This window comes from Electrona antarctica (assembly GCF_951216825.1).
Source record: "Electrona antarctica genome assembly, chromosome: 1".
In the NCBI taxonomy this organism is placed as follows: Eukaryota; Metazoa; Chordata; class Actinopteri; order Myctophiformes; family Myctophidae; genus Electrona; species Electrona antarctica.
In genome coordinates, this window is record NC_136806.1 from 43719213 (window position 1) to 43732541 (window position 13329).

Genomic DNA, 13329 nt, shown 5'->3' on the forward strand with positions numbered 1-13329 from the left:
ATAACCCCCCCCCCCCCCCCCCCCCCCCCACACACACACACACACACACACACACACGCATTCCCACCATAGCAAACATTAACAGAATAGCACACAACAATAAAACAATACACAAAATGTATGCACCCAGAGCACACCCTGGGACACTACACAGGCTACAGGGGTCTTGCTGTCCTCAGCGACCCACAAACTCATCAAAGTCCCAGAATGCGGAGGCATATGCCTCGTTCTGCGTCACGAATCATATAGGCCCATTTCTGGTGAGCCCCAAATTAAGTTAATCCTTGTTAAACTTGCCTTTTGCAGTCTTTCTCTCAGCTGCAAGTAATCATGCAGTCTACCCCATAGCATTCCAGCTCAGACTGTGGCCCAAACATGAGGTCCACATGGGTCTGTAGGCAGCTCTTTCCCAAACATAAGAGATGCTGGGGTACAACATGACGACTCTTGAACGGTCCACTATGGACACAGGACCACAGGCATTTGGAGGTCCTCTATGTATGTAGTCATCCTATAGTCTCTTTTTGAGTGGTGTAAACCACTCCTACAACTGGCTTTGTTAGTGCAGAAAAAATTAGCATGGTTGCTATGTTCACCCTGTTCACCCGGGTGTGATTTCATACAACTGGCTTTGTTAGTGCAGAAAAAATGAGCATGGTTGCTATGTTCACCCTGTTCACCCGGGTGTGATTTCATTACGTCAGACATGATTTCATTACGTCAGACAGGCTATATTACACCACTCAGTTCACACAGGTGTGATTTTTTTATTGTGAGCCGGAAACAGACCTCCTAGAACACCCGGGCCATGAAGTTGCAACTCTCTGTGTGTAGCTTCTCCTCCCTGCACTGACAGAGCATCATTGCTATGGCAATTGTGCTCTGGGACCACGCCTCTGGCCTCTTAGTGAAATAATCCATCACCACTATGAAGTAGCAATTCCTATGGTTTGTGATGGGGCAGAGACCTGGTGCGTGAGGCTCCTCGGTGTTGATCTTGTGCTGGACCACTTGGCACGGGAAAGAAAGATGTCACACGATTCTTCCCGTACTACTGTAAGGTCCCTTTGTGTGGGAGAGCAGTTCTTGCTTCTCTGCTGAAAACGCTTCCCCTGTCTATGAGTCTCCTCTGATGGGCTATAATGATCGTGTTGGTGCAGGTGTTTGGTCTTTCCTCTGTCTTTCTGGCACTCTCTTGTTATTGTCTGGGAGAGACTGATCACTGGAGACACCCGCTGCACTGGCTCTTCGCTGGCCACGTCATCATCCCCCGCCTCTGCTTGTCTGATATAGGCAGGGACAGTCGATGCCATGCTGGCATGGGCTCTACACAATCTGCTTCATTCCGGCCATGGAATGTCTGTGGACATGCAGAAGATGATTGTGATGGAGTCCTTGAACAAAGGCTTGCAGCGCCAACTGTTAACGCCGGAAGGTGAGATAGCTTCCTTGGATAACTTTTTTCAGCTCTGTTGCATGCTCTCCTTTAAGCTTAATGTAGCCTGCTTGTTTTACAACTGTTGTGACACATTTTTAAGTTGAAAATGAATTATTAAACTCAAACAACACTGCCACTCAACTGAAAATATGTATGTAGCCTGCTATTTCGTCAAGCGACAGTCGGGTGATTAAGTATAAATTAGGCTCAAGACAGACCAAGTTCATCTGTTTTCCTATTCATTATTATTTATTCATATTCTGTTTTAGATTTGTTTTGTTTTTCTGTTTCTTATTCAGTTATAGGAGAAAACAGAGGAGAGAGTTGTGTACAGAGGGACAGATCACAGATGGCATGATGTGGCAGAGCTGGGATTTTGTCCAAACCTTTTACTGCGAAGCCCTGAGGTCAAATCCAGCCCAAAACTGTCTCTGTACACCTATGCTTTACACACCCTACAGAATGGCAGATTAAATGCAGGTTGCGTATAGGCTACACTGACCCACACATAAAAAGGAATATGATTAGGTTCAGTTGTCATATATATGTATACAAAAAAATAAAGTAATGTAGGCCTAATGAGAGAGAGAGAGAGATATGTGTGTGTGTGTGTGTGTGTGTGTGTGTGTGTGTGTGTGTGTGTGTGTGTGTGTGTGTGTGCGCACGTGCGTGCGTGTGTGCAACTGTGCATGTGTGTGCGTACGTACATGCATGTGTGTGTGTCTGTGTGTGTGTGTGTGTGCATGTGTGAGAGAGAGCTCGATCCTACTTCCACAATTTAACAGGACAAAGCAATGAGTCAGAGAAGCTTGAAAGAGATATAATAAACTGCGTGCGTAAGTGTGCGTGCAATCTTTAAGTGTGACTGCGCTTTATATATAGCCTTTATATAGCCACAGCCTTCACAATTCAAACCCAACTCACGCATACAATTCATGTGTGTTATGACTGTGCCATAAATCTCTTCATATTATAGACTGTCACCCATAAATAGCTGGGCGTTTTCTCTCCCTTGACGTGCAATCTCCTGGCATTACATAATAATGTCTTGTTATCTTATCTGTGGTCCTCGCACTGCTGCTGATGTGACTGCTTCCATCCGCTGGCAGCCAGCAGCGCTACTGCGCATGTATGTTGTATGACAGGTGCATGCGAGCCTGCCTCCATCTTGGGCATCCCGATACAGAAGACAGGCAGACACATAAACAACACATAATTCATCACTGAAAATTAGCCTACCTCAAATAGGCCTACTAGATACAGGTGGGTGGGGGGGCGGGGAGGAGAACATTTGGCAATTTGCCGAGATGTAACTTTTGATTAATTCAACATCTGCTTCTTCCATCCAACGTTACGGAGGGAGATAATTAAATAATGGAAAAGAGGAGAAACAGCGACCGGTCGTGAAGGCATTTAACGACTATAGCGACAATTCAGCGCTGTCAGTTTTCTAGTTTTCCGTAAGGGAAAATAACCAGTTACAAAACCAAAATGGTAAGTGATACGCGTCTGTTTTCCCAGGAAAACACGGACTTGCGCATGTTTACATCCGATCCGTTGTGTGTCCTGCTGCTGCTGCTGATGCTGAAACGCGTGAGGCGTTCATGTGTCATCACAATGGCTCTAAATCATGGTGGTCGATGCTGTGTGTTTGTTGTCTTCTGTTCACCTCCCCATCCCCTGTGCTGCGCGTCTTCAGCCTCCATGTCAGCATCTGGTCTCACTTCGATCCCTTATGTTCAAACAGGACCCGAAGCTGTGGACAGCAGCCACAGGTTGGGAGCTGATGTTATAGCCATACTGTAAAGTAAATACACCGTGTGTAGGCCTATATGGCCAGGTTCACATTCACAGCTTGTAGATCATGCTATAGGCTCATTTGTGTTTGTGATGTGAGTATTTGCATGGCTGCCTGCAGTTATGGTAGCTCAACACATTGTATCAGTTGTGATTGTTTGGTGTTGTTGACAATAGAAAACAACAACGTTTTTGATTCAGACTGAATCATTCAGTGCTAGGCCATTTGCAACAACAACTCTGGCAACTTTGTCCGATTTGTGGGGGTCAGATCCGGCCTGTCTGTGTAAAGTGCGTTTTATAAAAATCGGGAATTTATGAATAGCCTACAACTTTTTTTAATTGGATTTTTTAAAAGGAGCCCTTATAAAGTGGAGTCTCATGGTATGCTATTAATCTGTCCTGGACCTGAACTAGAAAATCTAAAATAATTACACCATAAAATAGTTTTTAGTTTTTATCCCCCTCCCTGATTTAAGAGACATTTTAATATTTTGAGGCGCTGTTGTCATTTGGATAATGTTATATTTCTCACACTGGGGCATCATTTGGTTATAGTTTATTGTCCTTGTGAGAAGAAATAGTTCAGAGTTTGTTTGGCAAGGGAATAGGCCTACAGCTCTTGCTGAAGTGTGCCCCTCTGTACTTTTGTCCTGTGTCAGCAACCAGCGGGAAGCAAGACAAGACATGGTGCTGCTGGCTCTTACTGTGAGCTTGTAGATCGGCTATTTAAACTTCTTTGGTGTGACACTCTCTTGTACAATGAAGTGTGGCATTGATTTACAAAAAAAAATAAAAATCTACATTCAAAGTTGAAACATTGAGATACAAGGTTTCTAACACGGCAGCAGCAGTACTCTAGAAAGAGTTCAGAAGTAGAGTCTGGTTTGATAGTACCTTTAAGGCCACAACGCAGTGGAAGTAGAGTCTGGTTTGATAGTACCTTTAAGGCCACAACGCAGTGGAAGTAGAGTCTGGTTTGATAGTACCTTTAAGGCCACAACGCAGTGGAAGTAGAGTCTGGTTTGATAGTACCTTTAAGGCCACAACGCAGTGGAAGTAGAGTCTGGTTTGATAGTACCTTTAAGGCCACAACGCAGTGTTGCTTGTTGGCTTTGTGCCCATGGGCAATACGTTATCACCGTGGCAGCCAGAAACTCTGTCAGACTACGAAGAGCTGTGTCCTCCCTGTAACATTGCCAGCGGTGAGGCTGACTCGCGGCACAGTCAAGAAAGGAAAGGAAAGGTCATCTTCTGAAAGCTCTATAGACTCTGTGTTTAAAACGGTTTTGCTGTGTTTCATTAAAGCACAGTAAACATATAAAGGAAAGTCCTGAAATCTGCCATCAAAGCCGCCAGTCATCCACGATACATTTAGCTTGATTCCCCTGTCTGGTATTATTTTCATTATGAGATACTATCTCTTTATAGAGCGACACATCACTGTTAACCTCCACGGTAACGTGACTCCCAGCTGTTGGGGTGGGGGGGGGGGGGGTATTGTAGGTCAGATAAGAAACGGTTTGTGAAGACAGTTGGTCGGATGCCAAGTTAGATATTTCACTTCTACTCCAGTTGTGGGACTGACAATCTGATCTGATCTGAGTTGGCATGTACTTTTTCGCATCTACACAAAATCGCTGGCCAACAATAGCAGATCGACAAGCTCGACAATATGTTGTGAACTTGCAGATCTGTGATTCCCCCAAGAAAATGGATGCTGGCCTGGGGTTGAAGTGCTTAAGATGATCGTGCCTGCTGCACTGGAGTAAAGCAGCAGCTCGCCTGATTTCATTTCAACCGAGGAATGGTCGTGATATATCTGGGAAGACAGTCGTGTTCTCGCCAAGCCTTAGCTGTAACCACAGGCTGTTTCGACTGGTCACCATGTCAAAAGTCCTCTCATTCACTTCATTCTCCTTGTAGGTTTGTCTCTCAGACGTGACCCGTGCGCCACAGCCTGCCAGCTCACTAGTTGCATAATCGTCTAGATTAATATCAAACATGTTTGAAAATTACCGGGGCGGGTTTGTGAGATGCCCCTGAGTGAACCATTAGGCGAGTGAGTGCCTGAGGCAAGCAGCCAATGGCAAAGCCAGAAGAAAAGTGAGCACTACCTCCCCGGGCCAATCACAGGCCGCCTCTTCCACAGCCATCCTGGGGAAAATGCAAATGGGGAACCCTCCCCCAAGAAATCTCCCGATTATCCTGTATTGTGAGCCAGGTTTCAGTTTTGGTAGTTTTTTTGAGCCCCAGGCTCCTATGCTCAGCTTTGTGCGTTTGTGTGTACCAAATCTGAGATGATTGGCTGGGCACGGAATGTGATGTATGATGATTTATGATGATAAGAGCGCCCCTCACTTCACACAAGTGTGATTTTTTGGAGCGGCACTAGCTCCTATGCACAGCTTTGTGTATGAGCACGGAATGTGATGTATGATGATGTATGATGATACGAGCGCCGCTCACACAAAAACTCACACAGTGTGTGAGTTTTTGTGAGAGAGAGAGACTGTCTAGACAGTAAATGGCTGGAGTTCTGTTCTGCCAGCACTACACCAGCCTGTAAGTCTCCCATCCCAGCGGAGGTAAAGGGCACCTCTTCCCTCAGAGGGATGAATCAAGCCAGATACTACACTATTACTATTGCTGTCTGATTAATGACCGCTATCAAGGAACCCTGCAAGCACACGGCCTGTGAGTAGAAAGTGTGTATACCGCACTTATGGCTGTGTTACCATTAGTCTGGCCTTGAATCTGCTAACAGAGAGATTTATGGTAAACACACGTTTGTAGGTCTGTACTAAGTCCTGTTTTATAGTATGTGTGGTTCAGGCACAGGATTTTCTCAGCACCACAACTAAATTATCTTGCCTCAGACAAATGATATGGATTTACACTAAATAAAGTCTCTTTACTGGATGTCCCAGCAGAGATGCCTGGTTCTAGAGCCACTATACTATGGTTGAGGTGTATTTTCTATATGGGAGGAAAAAGAAAATGATTACAATAATCAGAATAGGGGTGCTGGGGGTTCAAGTAGTGAACAAAAGTGCCATTTTAAGTTTTAAGCATATTTTGATTATCGTGATGATATCGTTAATCGCAATTATTTTTGCCACAATAATCGTGACATGTCTGTCTGTCTGTCTGTCTGTCTGTCTGTCTGTCTGTCTGTCTGTCTGTCTGTCTGTCTGTCTGTCTGTCCAGTCATCCATCCATCTACTGTATGTCCTGCTGCTTATTCAGAAGCTAAAGTTACCACTAGGCTAAATTATACATTCATTCTGTAACATTAGCTGACACTCTTATCCAGACTAATTTACGAGTATTCAAACGAATGGAATACATTACCCTCATTTTATTTTGTCCCTTTCTTTCACAGGAAAACGTCTCAACTTGTGTGAAGATGACTTTGAGGAATCTACCCATCCTTCTCCTGATCTTGCTGGTCTGCTTAGAGGAAGGCACTGCCAAAGCCAAAGACAAAAGAAAGAAAGGCGGGATAGAGGTTTTCTGTCCCTCGTAAGTACTGGACCTCTGACAGCCCTGTCCATAAGACAGAACAGGACATAGAAGGCATTGTACTGGACCTCTGACAGCCCTGTCCATAAGACAGAACAGGACATAGAAGGCATTGTACTGGACCTCTGACAGCCCTGTCCATAAGACAGAACAGGACATAGAAGGCATTGTACTGGACCTCTGACAGCCCTGTCCATAAGACAGAACAGGACATAGAAGGCATTGTACTGGACCTCTGACAGCCCTGTCCATAAGACAGAACAGGACATAGAAGGCATTGTACTGGACCTCTGACAGCCCTGTCCATAAGACAGAACAGGACATAGAAGGCATTGTACTGGACCTCTGACAGCCCTGTCCATAAGACAGAACAGGACATAGAAGGCATTGTAGTACATTACACAACATACTGTAGCAGTACATAACAAGACATAGCAGTCAGTGCATAACATGACATAGCGGTACACAACAGGACATAACAACGTGACACAGTAGGACATAAATAACAGTAGATACATGTAGCAGGACATCATTTATTTAACAGCTAGGACATAGCATTACATAACTGTAACAGAAGGAATTTTATGAAACACATTTTGAGCTACATAGTGTATGCGACAGAAACAGACATTTCAATCTTTGTGTTGTTTAAACGGTGATTTTCGGACAATTATATTTTTGTAATTTTCATAATGTTGCTGATGTCTGATCGGGTGGGTGGGTCTTTCAGTACCTTCATGATGCTCAGTGACATCATAGAAAGTAGGTTTGTTTCCCTGCCCACAGCCCTGTTTTTTCTACAGGCAGGTGGTCAGGTGAATTTCACCCGTGTTTAGTGCAGTGATAGAGAAAAATCCCATACACCCACAATGGGATTGATGTTGTTATGTCACATCTCAAACTCGAAGAACTTAAATATACAATGAGGGGCTCCACTCAGAAATATACCAGAGTTTGGCAACCGTTTCTAACCTACTTTGCGGTAGTATTTTCTACGTAGACATTGGCCATCTCCCCCCCTCCATTGTTATTTATCTTTTTGTATTTTTTGTATTTTTTTGTATTTTATTTCAGTTACGGTTGATTTCATTAATGTACAATTTGTGGGTTTTTTTTTACATTGTATTTCAGACTTTTATATTTTATACATGAATGTTGAGTACTGGTGTTTGTTGTTTTGTCCTGTATCTGTTCTGTAATTGTTGTCATGTATCTGTTGTTTGTCCTGTCTCATGTGCAAACTTCAATAAAAATACTTGAATAATAATAAGAAGAATGGGATTTGTTTTACTGGTCCATTCTCACATGTCCCAGGAATGGGTGGACCAAAGGAGAAGTTCCCAGCTCCACTATTTCTTTTATTTTTAGGAATATTTAAAACAATAATATCTACTCTTTTCACCGATTTTGCCCCCCTATGATAGGGCCCACCCATGATATCTATTTTGTTTTTGGCGTTTCTGCCTTTATTGATAGTATCAAGTGAAGATAGACAGGAGAGGGAGAGAGGATCGTCGAGATCGGGAGTCAAGCCCGCGGCACACTGCCAGACTGGATTACCAGCCAAGGTGCCTGGACCGCTGAGCCACGGCCCAGGCCATGATATCTATTTTTGATGAGAAATATGTTTTACGGAATATTTGACATTGGATAAATATATACGGTACCCGTGTGGTGTGACACATTTTATTTGATAAGAGGCTAAGAGCTGGTCACTGTCTCACATTGAAGTTGTTCATCAGGTCCGCCAACAACATTTGTAATCCTCCCTCTCATCTCAACGTTAACCTGATTAGACATGCTGTTTTTTAAACTTCCTGCAACTCAAACACCTTAAAAGGGAACAAATGCCTCGACAATGAGCCTTTCCATTTGGCAGGGGAAGCCTTTTCAAGTAGTAGTGGCAAATGCAAAGCCGTGTGGATGGTCTATATCGGGCACTAAACTGTGTCTGAGAGGATTCACTAAAACCAGTTGGTTCCAGTTTAGCTACAAGGCTTGTCAGAATGTTCAGTTGAAAGAGAAAGAAAAATAGGTTTAGCTGAACGTTATGGCTTTCACTTTGATCAGGGAAGCCGCAAAACATACGCATACTCCACACACACACACACGCACGCACGCACGCACGCACGCACGCACGCACGCACGCACGCACGCACGCACGCACGCACGCACACACACACACACACACACACACACACACGCACAGTTCCTGCTGGGCACTTAAGTCATCCTGGGTGCATGGTAGGTTTACAGTATGTAATGTAAAAGTGCTCTGGGAGGGGGAATTCACTGCCACCCACATAGAGCCCTTCCATTTTCCTGTCTTCCCTGCCAAAGCCTGCCCCCATACCCCCCGCCTCCCCCTCTTGTATACTCTCTCTTTACCTCTCTGCTGTATGCTGTTATTATTTCACCAATCAGCCTGTCACAAAACAGAAGCTGTTGCTTTAGTGTTCAGTGGAAAGTCTTTGCTGTTTAATGTTCTGTATATACACTGTTCAGTAGGAGTGTTGTTGCGACTGTAGGTCGCATTTACTATGAAAACCTGCATCATAAGATCAGACATCCTCTTTTATTTAGTTAGTATTTATTGCGACCGAAGGTCGCAGTTAACTATGGAATTGTGCATTTCCCGTCAGTTTGTGTGTTGGTCGGGCACGTGACATCACGTGACATCATCAGGGCTGGAGCACGTGACATCACGTGAGTCGTGACATCATCAGGGCTGGAGCGCGTGACATCACGTGACATCATCAGGGATGGAGCATGTGACATCACGTGACATCATCAGGGATGGAGATCCCTGATGTCATCAATATTAAGCCCATATATGTAGATCCCTGATGTCATCAATATTGGCCAGCAACTCTACATCTGACCTCAAACACTTAGATCTCCATATATGGAGCTGACCTGTTCTGACATTCCTTATGTTGATCCTTCCCCATCCATCCTTCCTCTTCGATGTCTCCCTTTTGACTGATACCTGTCCATTCAAACTAGACGGGCCCGCCCCAACGTTATTAGTGCAGCCGCGCCCGGCAGCCGGCGAAAACTAGAGTTCTCAACAAGCTCGAAAATTAAGATCTTACCCCCCATGCCAAAGCACCAGCGTCTTACTGGTTTATTTATTTGTGTGTGTGTACAGTGTGTGCGTGCATACGTGTGTGTGTTTCTTTTGATCCTGTGTTGTTCTCTTTGTACATTTTATTTGTATTATACCGGTAAGTGTTGTTTGTGACTGGACAGCGACCATACTGTAGCTGTCATATTCACAAAGGAGACTGAATAAACATCCAGGTAAACTGTCCTAGCAGATCTCTCAGATGTGCTCTTTCTCTATCCTATTGATGGAATTCCTTAACCACTTGAAGCACAGCATCCCTATTCTAGCGTTGCGACTCATTGTGAGATTGTACTGTAGTTCGGCTATTTTAGGTAAAGACAAAAAGTGGTCTGAGTCCAGTCTACACTAAGAATAGAGGATTTAAGTGGTTAAGCTCAATGATGATATATTGTGAACATCTCTAAGTGTCATCTGTAGATGTAACGCATGCTAACACTGGCTGGGTGGTCTTAACTCAGAGCTAACTCAATCAGCTCTCAGGTTAAGAGTTTAATCACAGTATACAGAGAAGTGGAGGTTCTGTACATCTGTTTCTCTGGGACCTGCCAGGAATGTGACTAGCCAATGTTCTTTCTTTCTTTCTTTCTTTCTTTCTTTCTTTCTTTCTTTCTTTCTTTCTTTCTTTCTTTCTTTCAATTCTCTCTCTCCTTTCCCTCTCTTTCCCTTTCTGTATATTTCTTTCTTTCTCTCCATCTTCCTTTCTCACATTCTCTTTCTGTTTGTTTTTTTCTCTGCAGACAGATGTCCACAGAGGACTTGGCCCGTGTTCCTGCCAATACAACCAGTAACATATTGAATAAGTTACTGCTCACCTATGACCCCAGAATCAGACCCAACTTCAAAGGCAAGTCTCTGTTCGTCTGCCTCTGTCTGTGCCTAGTCTTGTTTCTGTCACTATGTCAATTAAATTCAGTTCAATTCATACATATTTCACTAGATCTGTTTCCATTAAAGAGAATCTGATGAAAGTTTTCAGAAAGTCAGAAAACATAAATGCAAATAAATAATAAAACAAATATTATGCAATTATTATGGTCCAAGCAGTAGGTAGAACTATTTTGTCAGTCAGGGGAGATTTTACCTGCTTGGTAGGGCCAATCGTTATGCAGCCTCTGGTTATGCGCTTCTTTCAATCGTGCTGTCTGGAAATAGTACTATTCATGAACGACATTAACTTACAGACATGCTTGGAATTGGTTGGCCTACTCACCAGTACAGTAAAAGTTCTGCTCTCTTTTTCCCACTTAGCAAGTTATTTCTTATAATGTGGGGAGGCTGTGCACACCGCTGTACCTAACATCATTGCACTTTGGCTGCCCATAGTTAAATCACTGAAAATAAATCCAGCAAAATGATGGACTTTATTTGGACCACCCGAGTTTCAAAGTTGGCTTTATGAACTGCTACATAATTATGAGAAAGCATCACAGAAAGTGCCAGATGTTAATTAACGGAGCAGCAAATTGTGCACATTGTATATCAGGAAAAATAAATTAATTCAAACAATAGTACCATGTTGAAAATGGTTAATGTGATCTAGGACAGATAAAAGGCAACCATATGTACAATTGGTATATTGTATATTATCTATATCACTAGGAATTACAACTATGTACAATATAATTATTTAAGTAAATAAACATAAACATGTTTCAAGTTAAACATTCCAGTATCCTAATAACGGTAGTTAGCTGTGACAGTGTTTCCCACGTAGATCTGTTTAGCACAGCTATACTACAGCTAAAACAGACCTTCAACACTAAGCCTGTCTGATGGTCATAGCAGCACAAGGTAGACCCTGTGACTTTGTCCAGCCTCTGGAATCAGACTGGGTTCCAGTCCAACATTTGGTGTTTGATGTGGTCTGTGTTGAACCAGCTCGTGGCTCACTGCCCTGCTAGGTACCAGCAGCCAAACATCTGCTATTCATATCAGGGTAAGATGAAAGCCACTACCATGCATTAACATCACAGTTATAAATTTCATCCAAAGATGTTCCTTGGACATCACTACTAGAGCCCAGGGCCCATTAAACTTTGAGCTGCTTTTACAGGATAATGTTTTAAAGCAACACCAGGGGTGCTGCATGCATGGTGAGTGTGCATTGTAACTTATGGCTTATCAGGAATCGGTAGTTTGCTGATGTTCATTGTTCGTTGTGTGGTTCTTCTCAGTATCACTTTATTTGTGTTCCGGGCCAACCCACTTTAGGTTTAGGCCCGGGACACAATAAATATACTATATATCGTTTTTGTGTAATTATCTATATTCCAAACTAAGTCAGTTAAACTCTGAAACATGAAATAAATATTAGTTCACATTACCTTTTGTAAGTTAGTTCAAGACAATCGGCAGCAAGTGTCCTCATGTGGGTATAAATGTAATGACCAGCTCTATATAATAATAATAATAAAAATCATACCCGTATGAAGTGAGCTCTAATCAATGATTTAATTGACCTTATACCAACCTTGAAACATACCTTAGTTACGTCACCAAGAATGGTGGTCCCTTATTGGCCAAGGGCTTCCACTGACATACCGACAGACATACCGACAGACATACCGACAGACATACCGACAGACGATTTGCTCAGACACATATGATGTAAATTCTCCATTCATTGTCAATGGCATTTAATGCTTGTGTTAAGACAGAATCTACACTATAGCAAAGTTATAGTTCTGCATTTCCGGTTGTCCAGAACCAGCACAAAAGCCTCATTTGGCATGCTTGATAAAGAACTCCATATATGGGCATAAAAGGGACACATACATAATAACTATGGGTGGGGCATGCATTTCTGGTTGTCCAGAACCAGCACAAATGCCTCTGCCCGGGATCTGGACCCGATCACCCCTATATCTCCATACAGTATATGGATCTGGTCCTGATCACCCCTATATCTCCATACAGTATATGGATCTGGACCTGATCACCCCTATATCTCCATACAGTATATGGATCTGGACCTGATCACCCCTATATCTCCATACAGTATATGGATCTGGACCTGATCACCCCTATATCTCCATACAGTATATGGATCTGGTCCTGATCACCCCTATATCTCCATACAGTATATGGATCTGGACCTGATCACCCCTATATCTCCATACAGTATATGGATCTGGACCTGATCACCCCTATATCTCCATACAGTATATGGATCTGGACCTGATCACCCCTATATCTCCATACAGTATATGGATCTGGACCTGATCACCCCTATATCTCCATACAGTATATGGATCTGGACCTGATCACCCCTATATCTCCATACAGTATATGGATCTGGACCTGATCACCCCTATATCTCCATACAGTATATGGATCTGGCCTGTTCTGACATTACAAAAGGAAAGAGGAGATCCGCACACGTTTATTTATTTTTTGCTTTTTTCTGCCTTTATTGATAGGTTGAAAGTAGACTGACAGG

At 43.2% G+C, this 13329-nt stretch overlaps 1 protein-coding gene across 1 annotated transcript in view; it reads left to right on the top strand.

Annotated features, from left to right (window-relative positions):
- Window positions 1-1356: 1356 nt before the first annotated feature.
- glrbb (glycine receptor, beta b) overlaps window positions 1357-13329 on the top strand; it is a gene marked incomplete at its 5' end in the record, with an annotated part of 32960 nt that continues 20987 nt past the window's right edge. The window contains 5 exons of the mRNA XM_079497138.1: window positions 1357-1435; window positions 3138-3213; window positions 3898-3943; window positions 6621-6760; window positions 10628-10734. Coding sequence (XP_079353264.1) covers window positions 1357-1435; window positions 3138-3213; window positions 3898-3943; window positions 6621-6760; window positions 10628-10734 — 448 coding nt within the window. The remainder of the gene's footprint in view (window positions 1436-3137; window positions 3214-3897; window positions 3944-6620; window positions 6761-10627; window positions 10735-13329) is intronic.